Source organism: Scyliorhinus canicula, chromosome 19 (genome assembly GCF_902713615.1).
Source record: "Scyliorhinus canicula chromosome 19, sScyCan1.1, whole genome shotgun sequence".
Lineage (NCBI taxonomy): Eukaryota > Metazoa > Chordata > Chondrichthyes > Carcharhiniformes > Scyliorhinidae > Scyliorhinus > Scyliorhinus canicula.
The window spans coordinates 47959824-47980079 of NC_052164.1; the positions used below are offsets into that span (position 1 = coordinate 47959824).

A 20256-nucleotide genomic window follows, 5' to 3' on the forward strand; every position below is an offset into this window, starting at 1 on the left:
CTGGGAACAGCCCATAGAGCAGAGTCCTGCGTCATGATTCTTTACTACTCCAGGAGCAGCTTATCCAGGTTCCAGCTCTTAAAGCCCTGCAGTAGATGTGTATTCTAAAGGAATTTGATTAACTTTTCTGCTGTAGCCATTGTTGTGGAACAAGTAATCACATTTTTATCATCTCAGCAACTTTTGCCGCATCTCAAGATAGGTGTAACCAACAGGAGATGGGGTTGTTCCATCCTTCACAGGAGGGTTTGAGTGGATGTTGGTTGCATATCCTGGCTGGCTAACAGTTTCCCCATTATCTTAATAGGATTACAGTTGATTAAAGTCCAGGAACTTGCATTTTAATATCTTCCTTAGAGTTGGGTTTCAACGCCTGCAGATTACCTGAAAGGTCTCTCTCTGTTGGCCTTGCATTTTAAAGCGTTTTTTTCTGTCTCATTTCAAATTCCAGAATTTTGGTTGAAGGATTTAAAAATAAAAAAATATTTTTCAAAAATTAAACAGCTGTGACTCCATGGCAGTGAGAAGAGGTAGCAATTGCACTCGAGCAATGTCAGAGGGTATAAAAAGTATATAAGAGCTGGAGGGAGTTCACTGTTCACCCATATATCACTGTTTCTAGATTATGTTCGAGAGGGTATGATATCTGGAGGGAGTTACTCTTCGAAGTGTAGTGTTGATTGGGTGCTCCGGACCATGTTTTATGTATTTGTTTTAGATTGCAGGAATTAATTAGAATGTTTCCAAATTGAAAGCAGTTCAGATACAGTCCAAAGATGTGCGGGGTAGGTGGATTGGCCCTGCTAAATTGCCCGTAGTGTAAGGTTAATGGGGGGATTGTTGGGTTACCGGGTATACGGGTTACGTGGGTTTAAGTAGGGTGATCATTGCTCGGCACAACATCGAGGGCCGAAGGGCCTGTTCTGTGCTGTACTGTTCTATGTTCTATGTTCTATACTGTAAGATTCATGTTTAATTTTATTGGCAGGTTGTATTTAAGCATTAGCAGCGTGAAGGCAACTGACATGAAACATCTTCACGTTTAATTTCCTTTGTTGTCAGCCGCATTTAACAAGGTTTTGAACCAAAGAAAACTTAATTTTCAAAAAAAAGTTCTAATTCACTTTTCTTTTTTTCTTACTAAACATTTTATTGAGGTATTTTTTTTAGTGTTATAACAGCAGCAATATAAACAATATACATGAAAATATAAACAAGGTGCAAATACCACCTCCCTCCCCAACAGGACCCATCCTAATTCACTAATTCACTTTTCTAAAAGTAAGACTTTCCTCTCCCATAGTCACGGCTGGATATAAGACTTTAATTGTCATTGCATATTGTTTAAATACTATCCCATAATCTAGCATTGCAAGTATTATTTTGTCAAGAATTAGGGGAAAAAAATCAAGTTGTGGAAATTGGAACTGAACTGGGGAGTCAAATTTTAGTTAAGAGAGAGGGTGTGAGCAGCAACGGTAAGAGTGTACAATGAGAACCAGTGCTAGAGAGAAAGGCAGCATGAGAGAGAACTTAATGAGAGACTGCTATAAAATGCGAGAGAGAGAGAAAAAATACAGCCCATACTAGAGAGAGAGAGAGAGCACACAGCCAGAACAAAATAACAAGGGTTAATGCTGTAGTCTTGTTTTGGCTTTGTGGTACCACTATTGCCTCCAATTTGGACAGGGAAAAGGCCTATCTCTGATTCAGCCAGATTCACCAGCACCCCATCCTACTAATTACATCCTACTAATACCAATTGTTCCCCAAATTTTACAATTCATAGAATTCCTACAGTGCACAAGGCAGCCATTTTACGATGGCACAGTGGTTAGGACTACTGTCTCTCAGCGCCAGGGACCCGGGTTCGATTCTGAACTCAGGTGACAGTGTGGAGTTTGCATGTTCTCTTCATGTCTGCGTCGGTTTCCTCCGGGTGCTGTGGTTTCCTTCCACAGTCAAAATATGTGCAACAAATAGAGAGCCGCAAAAGTAACACCAGAAGCTCCATTTCTATAACATCTTTAACGTTCAAATGTCTGATGGCAGAAATGGAAACAAAAGAATAAATGGTTGCTGGACTCAAAAAGGAGATAATAATCTTTTATTATTGTCACAAGTGGGCTTACATTAACACTGCAATGAAGTTACTGTGAAAAATCCTCTAGTCATCACACTCCGGCGCCTGTTCGGGTACACTGAGTGTGAATTCAGAATGTCCAATTCACATAACAGCACGTCTTTCGGGACTTGTGGGAGGAAATCGGAGCACCCGGAGGAAATCCACGCAGACAAGGGGAGAACGTGCAGACACCACACAGACATTGACCCAAGCAGGAATCGAACCTAGAAACCTGGCGCTATGAAGCAACAGTGCTAACCACTGTGCTACCATGCCACCCATGATAGTTTGGTCAAAATGAAGGTTTTGAAAGGTGAGGAGTGGTGGGCAGATTGATTCAGGAGGGCATTGCAGAGAATAGGACTGAAAAAGCTGGTGTTCCTATTGTGTGGCCTTTTAAAATGAGAACAGTCAACCCAAGCACGCAAAAAGGAATTAAAAGAGGAGCTTTCAATAATCAGGTGTGTAAGGTGGACAAATTTTAAGGCATTCTTAAGTTCAGTCTTTCTTAACCCAATAATGAAATAAATGTTAACACTCGTGAGTTTGTTGAGTACCTTGAGCTTTAATCCGTATTGTATTCAAAAGTTAAAATGCACTACAAGATTAAAGATTGCAGTCGTGATTCTCTAATCCCGCGGCAGTGTGTCCACTCCAGCGTAAACGCCGTCGCGTTTTACGACGGCGTGAACAGGCCGACCCAACGACTAATTCTGGCCTGCAAAAGGGGCCAGCACGGCACTGGAGCAATTCATGCCACTCCAGCTGCTGATCCCGGCGCAAATTGGGCGCCGCAGGATCCACGCATGCGCAGTGGCACCAACGGGCACACACACATGCGCAGTGGCTTTCTTCAACGCACTGGCCCCGACGCAACACGGCACAGGTCTACAGGGGCCAGCGCAGAAGAAACGAGGCCCCCAGCCAGAGAGGCAAGCCCACCGATCGGTGGGCTCCGATCGCGGGCCTGGCCACATCGGAGGACCCCATTGTCGGACCCCCCCCCCACAGGCCGCCGCCTGAGCCTTCCATGCCGATTTCCCGCCGGCCCATCCTGGGCCAAGAATCGGCGGGCCGGCCGCGTAGAGCGGCCCCCGACCGGCACCGCGCCAACCATGCCGGCACCAATGGCGGCGATTCTCCGCTCTGCCGGAGTTGGGGCAACGTGGCGTGATTTGCGCTGGTCACGGGGATTCTCCGGCCCGGCTGAGAGAATCCTGCCTTACATGTTAGTTAGATTACATAGAATTCCGTTAAAATGTCATGGAATGTTACTGTAAAGTCAACGTCACAAATGATACCCACAGACTCTCACCTCGTCTCTGCCCTTAATCTCATCAAGTTCCCACTGATCAGTCATTCAGGAAGGGTGATCTTCTGCCAGCTTGCCACGCTATCTCGATTGCAGCAGCAGGTGAAGGAAAAAGGCTCCCTTGTATCCAGGATTGACTTTATTCTCCCCTTTATCGGATGAAATTGGGGTCATAGATGGGCCTTTCGTGAGAAATCAATCAGTGACTGATTGATATCTTTTCTTATTTCTCCATCCCCATTGCCTGTTAGAGCCCACACATTTCTTTTGTTTCCGCAATTCGAAACCTTATCGATACCTAATTTCTACCAATTGCAGACTTCCTTTATTACTTACATCCCAGTTTCTTGTAAGACTTCATCTTATTGCCCATATCCTGGTTTTGTGTATTTTAACAAACCTTTGGTCATTTACTGTCCATCTTTACAAGTCCAAAAGAAGCTTAGCATTCCAAATGTTTTTATCCACAGTTTCTCTGACCTTCATGATAACCTGTGAGATCAGACAAAGTTTCAAGGTTTCCTTAATAATCCCCATCCTGTCAGCGTTTCGGTAGCCACTTGCTCTGTGACTATTGCAACGTCTGCAATAAAACCCAACCCATACCTGACCTTATTCCAGGCTGTTGGTTACTTTATTGCATATATTGGTTTTAGGAATGAAGCAGGCTCACACCATTTCAGATGAATTTTCTGTTAAATGTTTGTTTATGTAGATGAATTTAGCTTTACTATTTTTTCCAACCCCATAACCCGTATGCTCCCCGACCACCAAGGGGTCTTTAATGGTTTAGGAGACCCCCAGCAGGTGCCTTACAACTGGTCAGTGGAAACCAGTACCAAACGGCACACTGGTTAATCCCGGGTGCCAGGAGAATCCTACAAACAGATACATGAATCGGCCTAATGGCTCATTTAAATATACAGATCTGATCACGGCCAGTGAGGGCAAGATCCAGATCGCAATGTCTCACGAGATTTTGTTAAATTTCACGAGGCACTTCGAGCGTTGCAGATATCGCGAGAAGCTTCTTACGAAATTCAACATTCGGGTGCGACGAGGTTGCTAATTTGTGCCCCTTGTGTGTTTCTTCACAGTAGAAGTCACGTCACATGAAATTAAAGCTAGTCCAGGAGCTATGGGGCGGTAGCACAGTGGTTAGCACTGTTGCTTCACAGCTCCAGGGACCCCCCCCCCCCCCCCCCCCCCCCACCGGTTCCTCTTCTAGGTAGGTTTAAAAAAAAATTCTCATTAGGTTACTCCTCGTTGCTGGCCTCAAACAGGTTTTGGAACAGACCAACTAACTGCCCCAAGTATCCAGGAAGCCTTCCTCTGACCCTCGGGTGGCGTACTTAATCTTTTCCAGGTGGAGAAATTCCGAGAGGTCACCGAGCCAGTCTGCAGCTTTGGGTGGTGCAGCCGATTGTCAGCTGAGCAGGATTCTCCGGTGTGCGATTAGGGAAGCGAGGGCGTTGGCCCCCTTCCCCATGTTTAACTCTGGCTGCTCCGATACCCCGAAGATTGCCACTATTGGGCTTGGCTTCACCCTCACCCCCACAACCTTGGACAGTGCCTTGGAGAAGGCTGTCCAGAACCCAGCAAGCTTGGGGCAAGCCCAAAACATGTGGGTGTGGTTGGCCGGGCCCCTCTGGCACTGCTCACATTTGTCCTCCACCTCTGGGAAGAACCTGCTCATTTGGGTTCTGGTCAGGTGTGCTCTGTGCACCACTTTGAGCTGCATTAGGCTTAGCCTTGAGGAGGTGGAGCTCACCCTGCTCAGTGCTTCGCTCCAGAGTCCCCATCCTACCTTTGTCCCCAGTTCGTCCTCCCATTTTTTTCTGGTCCCGACCAGTGGTTCGGGCTCTGTCCAGTAGCTGTCCATATATTTTCCCACATGGCCCCCCTTCTCGTTGCTTGTGCCTATCAGGTTCTCATGTAGTGGCTTCTAGGGTCCTGGGGTACCCTACTGTCTCTTTGCGGAGGAAGTGTATTATTTGGAGGTGTCTCATGTCCTGTCCTTTTGTTAGCTTCCACTTCCTCATCAGTTTGTCTAGTGTCGCCAGTCTGTGCCCTACGTAGAAGTCCCCGACCGTCAGTGCCCTTGTCCCGCCTCCATCTTTTGAAGGTGGTATCCAGCATGGCTGGGGGGTATCTGTGATTGCTGTATATGGGAGCCATGGGGGACATTTTGGTTATCCCAAAGTGTTGTCTCAGCTGGGTCCACGTTCTCAGCTTGGCCGCGACCACTGGCCTCGTTGTGTACCCTGTTGAGGAGGATGGCAGTGCTGCTGTGGCCAGGGCCAGGAGGGTTGTTCCTTTACAGGATGCCTCCTCCATTTGTGTCCAATCTGTGTGGGATCCTTCTACCCATCCCCTCACTCTTTCTGCCGTTGCTGCCCAGTGGTAGTATTGTAGGTTTGGTAAGGCCAAGCCCCTTTGATTTTCCTTCTTTGCAGTGTCTGTTTTGGAATTCCCGGGTTCTTATCCCGCCCACACAAACGGCATGTGTGGCGTTGCCCCATCCACGCGGAGTGTGGTCTGGACATCGACCAACCTGTGAAGAAAAACCGCAGCCCGACAGCGACCCAGATGGCTCGACCGCGCAGACCCACCTACTGATGCAGGAACCGCAAGCAAGGCAACAAATCCTCCATCCACACACTGACCAGAGGTGGGGTCTACCTCCTAATCAACACCTCCTGGTGCCTAGATGTAGCAACACTATAGTTAAGAAAGCCCACCAATGACTCTACTTTCTCAGAAGACTAAGGAAATTTGGCATGTCACCTTCGACCCTCACCAACCTCTACAGATGCACCATAGAAAGCATTCTTTCTGGTTGTATCACAGCTTGGTATGGAGCCTGCTCTGCCCAAGACTGCAGGAAACTACAAAAGGTCATGAATGTAGCCCAGTTCATCACGCACCCCAGCCTCCCATCCATTGACTCTATCTATAATTCCCGCTGCCTCAGAAAGGCAGCCAGCATAACTAAGGACCCCACGCACCTCGGACATACTCTCTTCCACCTTCTTTCAACAGGAAAAAGATACCAAAGTTTCAGGTTACGTGACAACCGACTCAAAAACAGCTTCTTCCCTACTGCCAACAGACTTTTGAATGGCCCTACCTCGTATTAAGTTGATCTTTTCTCTCCACCTTGCTTTAACCGTAACATTAAATTCTGCAGTCTGTCCTTCCCTATGTACGGTATGCATTGTTTGTACAGCATGCAAGAAACAATACTTTTCACTGTATACTAATACATGTGACAATAATAAATCAAATCAAATGATTAGACTGTCTACGTTTGGAAAAAGGCCTTGGGGATGAAGATCGGAATGGATCTAAATAGGAAGAGGCACCTTGGCAGTGCATTCATCTTGATCGTCTGCACTCTCCCCACCAGGGAGAGTGGGAGTGAACCCCACCTTTGAATGTATCTTCTTACTTCCTCCACCAGGCTGGTCAGGTTCCACTTGTGGATCTGTGTCAAGTCTCTGGCTATCTGGATCCCCAGGTAATGGAATCTGTTCTGGTCTGTTTTGAACGAGAGCCCCTCCAGCTCTCTCGCTCCCCCACTTGCCTTCACTGGGAATGCCTCGCTTTTGCCCAGGTTACGTTTGTAGCCCAAGAAGGTTCCAAACTCTTTCAGTATTTGCAGTATTGCCTTCAGTCCATCCTGTGGCTTTGAGACATAGAAGAGCAGGTCATCTGCATAGAGTGAGACTCTGTTCTCTATCTCCTCTCCGGATTCCTTTCCAGCTTTTTGCGTCCTGCAGGGCTATCGCCAGGGGTTCGATCGCTGGCGCGAACAAGAGTGGGGACAGGGGGCAGCCCTGGCTTGTTCCTCTCTGCAGCTGGAAGTATTCAGAGCTGGTGGTGTTAGTTTGGACACTCACTTTGGGAGCGTTGTACAGGAGCCTCCCCCAGGCAGTGAGCCCCGCTCCTAGCCCAAACCGTTCCAGTACCTCGAGGAGGTATTGAGACGTGCTTGTTAGGTGAATTGGGCATTCTGAATTCTCCCTTAGTGTACCTGAACAGGTGTCGGAGTGTGGCAACCAGCGGATTTTCACAGTAACTTCATTGTAGTGACACTAATGCAAGCCTACTTGTGCCACTAATAAAGATTATTATTAAAAAGCAAATGTAATTAATATCAGCAGAGAAAACATCCTGGAGAAACCTAAGAAACTAAGATCTTAAATCCCCCAAGACCTGATCAGTCACATCCTCGGGCCATAAAGGACAACGCAGCAGAGATTGTTTTCTCATTCGTATTTTACGTGATGTGGACTTCGCTGGCTAGACCAGCATTTGTTGCCCATTGACAATTGCCCTTGAGCAGGTGGTGGTGAGCTGCCTTCTTGAACTGCTGGAGTCCATGTGGTGTAGGTAGAACCTCCTGTGCTATTAGGGCGGGCGTTCCAGGATTTGACCTAGTGACAGTGAATGAACGGCGATATATTTCCAAGTCAGGATGATGAGTGACTTGGAGAGGCACCTCCCAGGTGATGGTGTTCACATGTTTCTGCTGCCCTTGCCCTTGTCCTTCTAAATGGTAGCGGCCTTGGGTTTGGAAGATGCTGCGGCCTAAGGAACCTTGGTGAGTTCCTGCAGTGCATCTTGTAGATGATACACATGGCTGCTACTGTGCGTTGATGGTGGAGGGAGTAAATAGACTAGCTATGATTTTTTTTAATTCCCTGGATTCTGGAATGATTGGAAGTTAGATAATAGAACAGCACCAAAGGAGAGAGAAACTGCAGGTCAGTTAAAATGACATGAGTCATCAGGACAGAGTTGGAAGCCATTATCAAGGAAGTCTTGACAATGTACATAGAAAAGCATAAAATGATCAAAGTCGACATGGTTTTATGAAAGGAAATTATGTTTAACAAATTTAGTAGAATTTTTTGAGGATATAGCTGTTAGAGTGTATAAAGGGGAAATCATAGTATACTTGGATTTCAAAAAAGCCGTTCAATAAGGTGCCACACAAGATTGGGACTCATGGAGTTGTGGGTAATATGGATAGAGCATTGGTTAATGGACAGGAGGCAAAAGAGTAAGGCTAAAGGGGGCATTTTCAAGATGGCAGGCTGAGACGAGTTGAGTGCCGCAAGGATCAATGCTGGAGTGTCAGCTATTTATAATCAATGTTACTTATACGAAGAGGACTGCAAGGTCACTAATGATACAAAGCTAAGTGAGAATGTGGGCTGGAAGGGCGGAGAGGCTGCCGAGAGGTAGGTTAAGTAAGTGAGGAACAAGGTGGCAGATGTAAGTATAATATGGAGAATTGTAATGTTACTCACTTTGGGAGTAAGAACAGAAAAGCATACTATTTTTCAAAAGGCAAGCAACTTGTAAATATTGATGTTCAGAAGGACATGTCTTCAAGTTCTCCAATGCTTTGAAACTTTGATCATATCGCCCCTTATCATTCTGAATTCCAGGGAATGCAACCCTATGTTTATGTAATCTCTCCTCGTAATTTCATTCCTGGAATCTAGGTATTATTCTGGTCAATACTTCAATAAAGCTGGAAAGAAATTAGACTGTACTGATGTTGTGAGCAACGGATTCTTATCTTCAATTTATGTCAGGAGTTTCAAAATTTGTGATTTTAAAATTAATTCTGTTTTTTACTTAGGAGTGGCCATACATTACTGGCATTCTGGTTCTCTCGTCAAGAAGGCAAATTGAATCGGCAACAAACCATTGAGCTGGGACACCACATCCTTAAAGCTCACATATTCAAGGTATTTGACTATGTATGAAAACAGGTTTGAAAAGGTAACGTCACATCATTATGGCACAACGGACTGTCTGAGTGAACCAAATCAGCATGATTCAGCTAGAACATTACAGCGCAGTACAGGCCCTTCGGCCCTCGATGTTGCGCCAACCTGTGAAACCAATCTAAAGCCCATCTACACTATTCCATTATCATCCATATGTTTATCCAATGACCATTTAAATGCCCTTAATGTTGGCGAGTCCACTAGTGTTGCAGGCAGGGCATCCCACGCCCTTACTACTCTCTGAGTAAAGAACCTACCTTTGACATCTGTCCTATATCTATCTCCCCTCAATTTAAAGCTATGTCCCCTCGTGCTAGCCATCACCATCCGAGGAAAAAGGCTCACACTGTCCATCCTATCTAATCCTCTGATCATCTTGTATGCCTCAATTAAGTCACCTCTTAACCACCTTCTCTCTAACGAAAACAGCCTTAAGTCCCTCAGCCTTTCCTCATAAGATCTTCCCTGGATACCAGGCAACATCCTGGTAAATCTCCTCTGTACCCTTTCCAATGCTTCCACATCCTTCCGATAATGCGGCGACCAGAACTGCACGCAATACTCCAAATGCGGCCGCACCAGAGTTTTGTACAGCTGCAACATGACCTCATGGCTCCGAAACTCAATCCCTCTACCAATAAAAGCTAACACAATGTGTACACCTTCTTAACAACCCTATCAATTTGGGTGGCAACTTTCAGGTATCTATGTACATGGACACCGAGATCTCTCTGCTCATCCACACTACCAAGAACCCTACCATTAGCCCAGTACTCTGCTTTCCTGTTACTCCTTTCAAAATGAATCACCTCACACTTTTCTGCATTAAACTCCATTTGCTATCTCTCAGCCCAGCTCTGCAGCTTACCTATGTCCCTCTGTAACCTGCAACATCCTTCCGCACTGTCCACAACTCCACCGACTTTAGTGTCATCTGCAAATTTACTCACCCATCCTCTACGCCCTCCTCCAGGTCATTTATAAAAATGACAAACAGCAGTGGCCCCCAAAACAGATCCTTGTGGTACACCACGAGTAACTGAACTCCAGGCTGAACATTTCCCATCAACCACCAGCCTTTGTCTTCTTCCAGCTAGCCAATTTGTAATCAAAACTGCTAAATCACCCTGAATCCCATGCCTCAGTATTTTCTGCAATAGCCTACCGTGGAGAATCTTATCAAACCCTTTACTGAAATCCATATACACCACATCAACTGCTTTACCCTCGTCCACCTGTTTGGTCACCTTCTCAAAGAACTCAATAAGGTTTGTGAGGCACGACCTACCCTTGACAAAACGTGTTGACTATCCCTAATCAAATTATTCCTTTCTAGATGATTATAAATCCTATCTCTTCTAAACCTTTCCAAGACTTTTCCCACAACAGAAGTAAGGCTCACTGGTCTCTAGTTACCGGGGTTGTCTCTACTCCCCTTCTTGAACAAGGGGACAACATTTGCTATCCTCCAGTCTTCTGGCACTATTCCTGTAGACAATGACGACATAAAGATCAAAGCCAAAGGCTCAGCAATCTTCTCCCTAGCTTCCAAGAGAATCCTAGGATAAATCCCATCTGGGGATTTATCCTCGGGGACTCATCTATTTTCACACTTTCCAGAATTGCTAACACCTCCTCCTTATGAACCTCAAGCCGTTCTAGTCTAGTAGCCTGTATCTAAGTATTCTCCTCGACAACATTGTCTTTTTCTTGCGTGAATACTGACAAAAAATATTAATTTAGCACCTCCTATCTCCTCGGACTCCACGCACAACTTCCTACTACTGTCCTTGACTGGCCCTACTCTTAACTTTGTCATTCTTTTATTCATAACATACCTATAGAAAGTCTTAGGATTATCTTTGATCCTACCTGCCAAAGACTTCTCATGTCCCCTCTTGGCTCTTCTTAGCTCTCTATTTAGGTCCTTCCTAGCTAACTTGTAACTCTCGAGCGCCCTAACTGAACCTTCACGTCTCATCTTTACATAAGCCTCCTTCTTCCTCTTGACAAATGATTCAACTACTTTAGTAAACCATGGTTCCCTCGCTCGGCCACTTCCTTCCTGCCTGACAGGTACATACTTATCAAGGACACGCAGTAGCTGTTCCTTGAACGAGCTCCACATTTCAATTGTGCCCATTCTCTGTAGTTCCCTTCCCCATCCTATGCATCCTAAGTCCTGCCTCATTGCATCATAATTGCCTTTCCCCCAGCTATAACTCTTGCCCTGCTGTATATACCTATCCCTTTCTATCGCTGATGTAGGAACGATAGCATAGTAGTAATTTTACTGAATTAGTCATCCAGAGAACTGGACAAATGCTTTGGGGACTAATTCAAATCCCACCATAACAATTGGGAGAATTTGAATGGAATAAAAAGCTAGTTTAATTGATCATTTTGAAATTACTGTATTGTCGCAAAAACCTACTTGGTTCGCTAATGACCTGCAGGGCAGAAAATATAACATCTTTACCCAGTCTGGCCCACATGTGACTCCAGACCCACAGCAATGTGGTTGACTCTTATCTACCTTCTGAAATGGTCCTGCAAACCACCCAGTTCTATCTAACTGCTACAGGAAAAGAAATTGTAGGTGTACCCACATCATATGGACTGTAGTGGTTCAAGAACATGGCTCACCACCCCTCTCAAGGACAATTCAGAATCGTCAACAAATGCTGGTCTTGCCGCAATGCTCACATCCCATAAACAAAAAAAAAAAGAATAATTATTTGGACTGGCACATTGAACATGTGCTGAACCACTATGGGATGTGCACTGTGCCCCAGTTCAACGCCCACCCCACTATTAGAGGTAACATTCCATTTTATTTCCCGTCTTCTTGAGAGAAGGTACCTGCCTGTCTGCCATTGTCTTCCCCTAACTGCAGTAACGATAGGAATGCAAGAGCCAGCATGTACAAATGCTGTCATTCCATAGAACAATACACTGGAGGGGCAACACAAGAGTTAGTGCAATCAATTTTTAACTCAACACTGGAAGCATTTATGTTGAATGCATACAAATTGAGAGTTCAAACCTATTTGCACCTGTTTGTAAGGGATTTGTACTTCCTTAATATTGGGGTTCTGGTTCTTGTATGATATTGATTGGTTGGTTGAGAAAGAATATGGAGCAGGAGAGAGATGACTTCCTCTGTATGATTAGTATAGTGCAACTGGGAGTGAATTGTGAACTTTGTGTAATGTATGCTGTGTGTGCATTGGAGTTGACACCAAATTGGAGTAAATTAGTATTTGGGCTTTATTGTACTTAAACATTTAACAAAGCTATATTTTTGTTCACCCATGACAGTGTGAAGTGTTCACCATTTCTCCTATTTCTCTTTAAGGGTCTGAGCAAAAAAGTTGGGGTTTCATCATCAATACTCCAAGGGTTGTGGATATCTTACAGCACAGAAGGACTATCCACAGCATTAGCATCTCTACGCAATTTATACACTCCAAACATCAAGGTAAAGCGATAATTAATAGTTAATTCTGGGTGTCAAATTATGTTTTTAGTCCTGAATTTTAATCTAGCCCACAATGGAGGCTATCCTCAGTTTTGTTAACACCAGCTTTTCAGGAATCACCAACCAGTTCTACGTGGGCATGAATTTGGTTTAGATTTGAACGTGGATTTGTAACTTGGCTGAAACAAAACTTGACGCAAAAAAACAAAACTCATACGGTGTGTTATAATTATCTCTCTGTGTTAATTGTTGCTTTCAGGACGCAAAGCAATTAAGTGAACAGTAGTGACTTAGTGAGCTTACAACATATCTTGAAGGTTAAGTTTTCTGTTTACACAGAATTTATTTATATTATGTGACAAATAATCCTTGCTGGGAAGAACAAAAAAAAACATTCGGCCCCAAAACTTTGTACGCAGGATCAGCCCTACCTTTTGTATCTTGACCTTTAATTGCTGTCTAGAGCAATACTTGATGTCATTAGTGATCTCTGGTACCTGAGTATAAAGAATTTATCCAGCGCCATATTCCATAGAGTTCCAGTTTATGGCTATCATCTGAATATATGTAAAATCATGATTTTTCGGGTCTAAAAGATGGTGTCATCTTATGTGCGGCATCATCTTGTATGTTTGATCTACACAGTATGTTTTCTTATGAGAAAGTGATTTCCATAAGCAATCTGTTTCTTAGGAACACATTTGTAGTCTTAAGTTAGGGATAGCTATATAGAAAGTTTATACTCAGTTACTAATACGTTTATCTTTTATAATCAGTTTTTGTGTTTTACATGCCAAGATACCTTTTTGAAGAAATAAATCACAATGAATCCATGAGTAATTTTTAAAGTTCTACTCACTGACCAATTAAAATTTGCAAATGTTCTAATTGACCCTCGCTAGTTTTCTAGTAAATGCAATGGCGTACTCCAATCCCCTCGCAATAAAGACCAACATGTCATTTGCCTTCCTAATTGCTTGCTGTACCTGCATATAAACTTTGTGCATCTGAAACATTCTGCACAAAACCTTTGTGTTTTTTGTATTTTAAAAAAAATAATCTGCTTTTCTATTCTTGCAACCAACGTGAATAACCTCCGAATTCCCTACATTATACTCCATGTGCCATCTTCTTGCCAGTCACTTTACCTGTCTGTGTCTCTTTGCAGCCTGCCCCTCTGTTTCTTCCCCCAGCATGCATTCACTGTGATACATTTCTCTCTGCCTCTTTGTCAAGTCCATGTCATGAATATAGATTGTAAACAGCTGAGGGGTCAGCACTGATCCCCGCAGCGCTCCACTAGACACAGCCTGTCAACTTGAAAAATCCCCTTTCATTCCTACTCTTTGCTTTTTGTCTGTTAGCCAATCCTCTAACCTGGCTGATCTATTGCCCCCATCTCCATGAGGCCTAATCTTGCATGTTGACCTTTTTGTGTGAGAATTTATTTGAATGCCATTTGGAAATGCAGGCATGCTCCATCCACTGGTTCCCCTACCTGACAAGTGACCTCCTCAAAAAATAAATTTGTAAAACCCAGTTTCCCATTTCTGAAACCATGTTGACTTTAGCTGATCATACAATGATTTACATTGTTGAGATTTCTTACTTTCCACACAATGACTTATAGTTCCTGTTTTTAATTTCCCTCCGTTCTTCAATAGCAGTGTCACATTTGCTAATTTTCAGTCTGCTAGGACCATTCCAGAATCCAGTAAATTTTGGAAAATCATAGTCAGCACAACCACAATTCCTGCAGCCACCTCTTTTAGAACCCAAGGATGTAAGCCATCAGCTCTGGGGGTTTGTCAGATTTTTGTCAGTACCTTATCTCTGCAGATATATACCACAATTTTCCCACTTTTTTTAGTCTCTAGTTTACCTCTGTGTATGTAACTTGCAACTTTGATGTGAAGACAGGTACAAAATATTTGTTCCGCTTAACATATGAAGTGATCAATCTCGGATGACTTCTGGAAGCAGTGAAGAAATAAATAGATGCCTTGATAGGGGGTTTGATTTTTGTGGATGGATGAGTTAAGATGAACTGAATGGCCTTCCCCATCTGAGTTTATCTTATAAACACAGCAACTTTATTAAAGAAGCAGAAAAGTGGCCAGTACAAAGTTTCAAACTGGGATGTAAGCATCAAATTTTTGCTGAACAATGAATGCTGGAGTTTTTTTGCGTTCTCTTCATTCAGCCATAAACACACACATGCATAACCATTTAGTCTTTGATGTTTGTCATGGATAAAATGCATGTGCTTTCTTACTGCCTGTAATCAGTATGATTTATATGGAAAGAGGTGTGCCTTTTGCTACCTTTGAAGTAGGCATTCCAAATATATTTCTTAGCAGCAAGCTTTTGAGAGTTTAAACTAAATAAGGTTATTTATTCACACATACCTACATCACACACTCGTAAAGTTTGGACACAGATAAGGATAATGCACTGTTACTTCAGTCTCTGATTTTGCAGCTAGTTTGAGTTTTGGCTGACGACTCCAGGTTCTGAAGATTTGCTAGCTCGTGGGATGATGAGGGTGCAATCCATGAACCCAGTTTAATTCACATTACCACTGGGTTAACACTCCCAAGACTTACCAGTCTAGTTTGGACAGGGAAGGCCAACTTGATGCAGTCGAAAGTTGGTAGTGGCCATTGAGTTTTGTTTTTCCTTTTAGTTCAGTATGAAACATAGGTCTGATTTTTTTTTGGATTGCGGCGGCTTGGCCGACAGCTCTCCAGCCCATCCAGGCAGTGCACTGCAGTAGCCAAAGGAGACGATACAGCGCCATGCCTGGGACTACCTGCAGGGAGCCAGTGTCATGTACGTGGAAGGGGTTCTGGGGAGGAGAGGGTAGTGGATGCCTTGGGGGTGGCAGGAGGTGGAAATCCAGAGGTGCCCAGTCCGTGAGGGGAGGGCACCACCAGTTAGAAGGCAGCTTCCGATGGAGGCAGGCCCCCACCCCCAACCTGAGATCCAGCTTCTACACTTTTTTGGCTTCCCACCTCAGGATATCCAGTGCCCGACAGCCTGAAAATTGAGGCTGCGTGGTAAAATGCCCTTACCACTTAAGGGCCTTAATAAAGGCAAGGACAGGCTTCCTATACAAGTCCCTGCATGCCTTACCATAAAATCGCGCCAGGTCAGAGCGGGTGGGATCCCGGAGGGAAACCCATTCATGCAATTTTGAACTTTGCCCACTCTGCCTTAAAACCCGCCAAACGAGCATAAAATTCAGACTATGGAGAGGGGCAATGTGGAAACTCCATAGTCTTCAGGTGTTGGCCCATATTTAAATAATGAAATATGTGAATTCCACAGATGGCTTTGTGGTATCCTCACCTTATCCGTGTTTAATTAGTTATTCACCAGAGACTTGCTACTTCTGCCTGTAGTCCAGATGCCCAAAGTCACATTAATTGTGGCAGCCATCTTAACAGCTTGTTTGTGTCCAATTTTTAAAAGTATTGACTGAAAGCACATAAGAGGGTAAGATACCTTTATTACTTTAAAAATCCCCAGCCTCCCACCCCGACTGTCTGTAAATGTATAATGTAAAATACATGAAAGTACTTCTGCTTAATAATAACTGAAATAATTAGCCTGCAAGTTGACCAAAGTGAAATGTTCAACCTTAGATCTTTGTGCTAAAATGCTATCGCAGTTCAGAGGAATATTTTACTTGTCACTTTTAACAAAAAGGTGAATTTGTGCCATCAAGTTTCTGTAATTAGAGGGTATTTCCAGATTAATTCTTGATAATACAGAAGTGAGGACTTAACTGAACTGGAAGGTTGGGGAATTATACCCGAGGCCCGGAGTTAAATTTAGTTCAGACAAATTGAGATAAAAGAATCTCAATTACTGCTGACTGCTTAAAACTTGCAGCTGAAATGAGATGAATTGTCTTTTGCAATTCTTAATTGGGAGCCAAAGCAAGTTCCCAACTAAAATGGAAAAAAACTTTTTTTTTTCACCACCACCCTCGCCTCCTTCACTCCATCTCGATGAGTGAAATGAGCCACTTTGTGTGTTAACTGTTAAAATGAACAAAGTCCCTGCTTTAGTCATTGGGTCTGGGCTGCAATAGCCAATCTGAACCAGGAGATGATGAACATCTGTCAACATTTACTGTGCAGGCTCCCACCCAAAAAAATTATCATGTGAGTGAAGTGCTGGAGGGGCACTGTGCCTGCAATGTGAGAGAGAAAGTGAAACATAATCATAAAAGCTAATATTGAGTTAAGTTAAGTTGAATTAGCAAATTACCAGACAACAAATAAAATAGATCACATTTTTAATTTGCCAGACCATATGTGTTTATCTGAGCTAACCTAACATGAGTGTAAATATATTTAAGAACGTTGAAGACACAACTTTTTAATAACACAATCCATATATCTATATTAATTTATTATAAATGGGAAATCTGATGACCTTATTTTTTCTCTATTTTAATTCAGGCTTTGCCATTTAAGTTGTGTAAAATTCTTCCTTAAAGTCTTAAAAATTACATGACAGAAGGAGGCTGTTTGGGTTTTTTTGTGCTGCTGCTGGAATTTTGATCAAGTCTAATTATTCCAATCCCAATTCTTTGCTTTTTCCCCATACCCTAATCTTTTCAAACATCCGGTCCCCTATTAACTGGTACTCGCCAGTCATCAGTAGCAAATCTGTAACAAAGCAATCCTTTCTAATCCTCTGTGAGAAGGAAATTCTTTAATTTGCAAAGTTCCACTGGTAAACTGCTGTAAACATAAATTATAAAAATCATAATCAAGTGAAATAGATGAGAGATACATTTTTTGCAGATTGACATCAACCAGGATTTTATTAACTTGATTTAAACTTTGAATCAGAAACAGGCAGTTTAAGTGGTTGCATCATGAGAAAAGGGCTTGTCAGTGCTTAACTGTGTTAGGTGGAGCATTAATACACACAGAAGAAGCAAAATACAAAAAACTGATGCAAGATAGAAAAGTCACCAGGTCCAGATAGCATGTATCCTAGGTCACTGAGGGAAGTAAGAGGAAAAATTGCAGCGGCTCTGGCCACAATATTCCAATCATCCTCGGATACAAGGAGTGGTACTAGAACACTGGAGGGTTGCAAATGTTGCACCCTGTTCAGATAAAGGAACATGGAGAAATACAGCAATTACAATCCATCACCCTAATATCAATGTAAGGAATCTTAGAGACACATTCTTCATTTGGGCGACTATGTTCTCTATGGAGCTGAATTGCTTCTGGCTAGCGCAAGAGCCAGTGCCCAGAATAGATTCACCCTCCCTAGCCATACAAATTTATGCATGGCGAGGATCGCGAGGGATTACCAGAGGGCCGGAGAATCACAGAGGCGTGGGGAATTTAGTTTCCAGCCCGGGGAGCGAACCTCGATGCCGCCACTGTTAATGAAAAAATATTGATTAACAAATCTGAACACGCTTTGATTTGTTGAAGGGAAATGTTGCGATTCTTGACTGGACCCCAGGGCATAGGGGGAGATGCAGTTAGGAATCAATAACATTTTGTATGAAGCAGATAATGGTTGAGATTCAAAACACAAGATTCCACAGATTTTGAATAAACAAAAACAAACTTTACTATACAAGTTCTGAAAGATAAAATAACCTGTCTTATACCATAACATTCATGGTCCGATTCCATGGACTTCTCAACACCCCACCCAGGTGTCTGTCACATTTTGAGCCAACCAACCTCACTGAGGATTTCCAATCTCCACGTTTGAATATCCTACGTTGGAATTTTCCCCAAACATCGCTCCCAAACAGACGGCTTTAACAATGACCCATCTCATAGGGTTTCAAATCTCGCTTTGCAAGTTTCCTTTTCCCTGGACTTCCAAATACGCTGAAACATGAGCTTAAAAGCACACTTTCAGACCCACGGCCATGCCAAGTAAAACACCTCTGATAACTCTGTCTAACGGTCATCTTTATCCAGTACCTTAACTGGAACCTGTTTCTGTCCTTTTTGTCTTTGTGACTTTTATTGGCTGATAGACTGCCACAAACTGACTGCCTCAAGAAGAGCTATTCATTGACCCTTCAACTGATCTGACCTATTAAGACCCTCCTAGCGGATCCTACCCTTCTTACTAGGCAGGAACCAATGTAACAAACATTGGAATATTCTGTAACTTAAATGTTACAATCTCCAAAGACTGCTAATTTAGCACCAAGGGACAAGAAGAACAATGGATTCCATGACACATATCATATTTACAAACTTGATTTATCTTTGATTAAGTAACAGAGAGTGTTGATGAAGGTAGTGCAGTTGATGTTATGTGTCTGGACTATCAAAAGGCATTTGATAAGATATTATATAATATTACAAAATGTAAGCATGTTGAATTAAAGGGGCTGTGACTATGTGGATGCACCTTTAGCTAAGAGCCAGAAAGCAGAGCAGGAGGAATGAATAGTTGTTTCTCAGACTGGAGGAAAGTTTGCATTGGTGTCCCCAGAAATTGATGTTCAGATCACTGCCCTTTTTGACATTGGAAATAAACAGTGAGGTGGATAGTTACAAACTTCAGGAGGACATGGACAGACTAGCGAAATGGGCAGATTCATAGTAAACGGAATTTAATGCAAAGAAATATGAATTGGTAACTTTAGGAAAAATGTACCAGAGCACATATAAACTAAATTATATGATTTTAAAGGGATGCAGGAACTGAGAGATCTACGGATGCACAAATACAAGTGTTTGGGAGAGGCAGAACAAGATGAGATTGCAGTTAATAAAATATATTGAATTCTTGGCTTTAAAAATAGTGTTTTGGAGGAATCTTCTCATCTTAGTCCCTACTGGAACATCGGGACCATATTTGGGCCAGGAATCTGACTTACTGATTTGTGTGCCCGGGTGATGCTCTTTCCCAGAACTATCACATTAACATCCTGACTCCAGGTACCCCAACAATCAGGGAGGACTGACACATTTATTATCTCAAAGGAAGGAGTTCTACTTCAAGGTACCATGTCATGGGTTACAAGGGCTCACAAACCCTTGAATGTTTGAGGTTGCAACAACCATAGGAATGGAGAGGAGACCTGGGAAGGATGTTCTCGGGGTCTCACTCATATATGGAGGTCCTACAGAGATGAGGGGCTGCAGTGAGGACGGGAAAAAAGAGACTAAACCCTCCAACCAAACAGGCACTGATTGAAGTGGCCGAAGAAGGCAATAGTAAAAATGTGTGATGGGCAATAAATGTTAGTCTGACCAGCAACATCCAAATCCCAGGAACAAAAAAATTTAAAAGACCTTGCAGCTCAATCCTTCTCTCTGTCTACAGGAACAAACGTCCCCACCTGAATAGCAAACACTCTCATTGACCCTCTCCCTATTGTTCTCTTGGACCCACGCCTGAGAGTGATCTGCCTCAACTGGTGTCTTTCTGTCCTCTTTAGTGAAGCAATGCTGAACACAAACATCTGGGGCATTGATTTTGCTGCTCATAATGAACCAGCGCCGAGTGCCTTGATGAG

At 43.3% G+C, this 20256-nt stretch overlaps 1 protein-coding gene across 17 annotated transcripts in view; it reads left to right on the plus strand.

Moving 5' to 3' along the window:
* tanc2a (tetratricopeptide repeat, ankyrin repeat and coiled-coil containing 2a) overlaps window positions 1-20256 on the plus strand; it is a 1067833-nt gene that overhangs the window by 942647 nt on the left and 104930 nt on the right. For all 17 annotated transcript variants that reach the window (XM_038778854.1, XM_038778853.1, XM_038778860.1 and 14 more), the window contains 2 exons: window positions 9094-9202; window positions 12603-12725. In XM_038778854.1, coding sequence (XP_038634782.1) covers window positions 9094-9202; window positions 12603-12725 — 232 coding nt within the window. The remainder of the gene's footprint in view (window positions 1-9093; window positions 9203-12602; window positions 12726-20256) is intronic.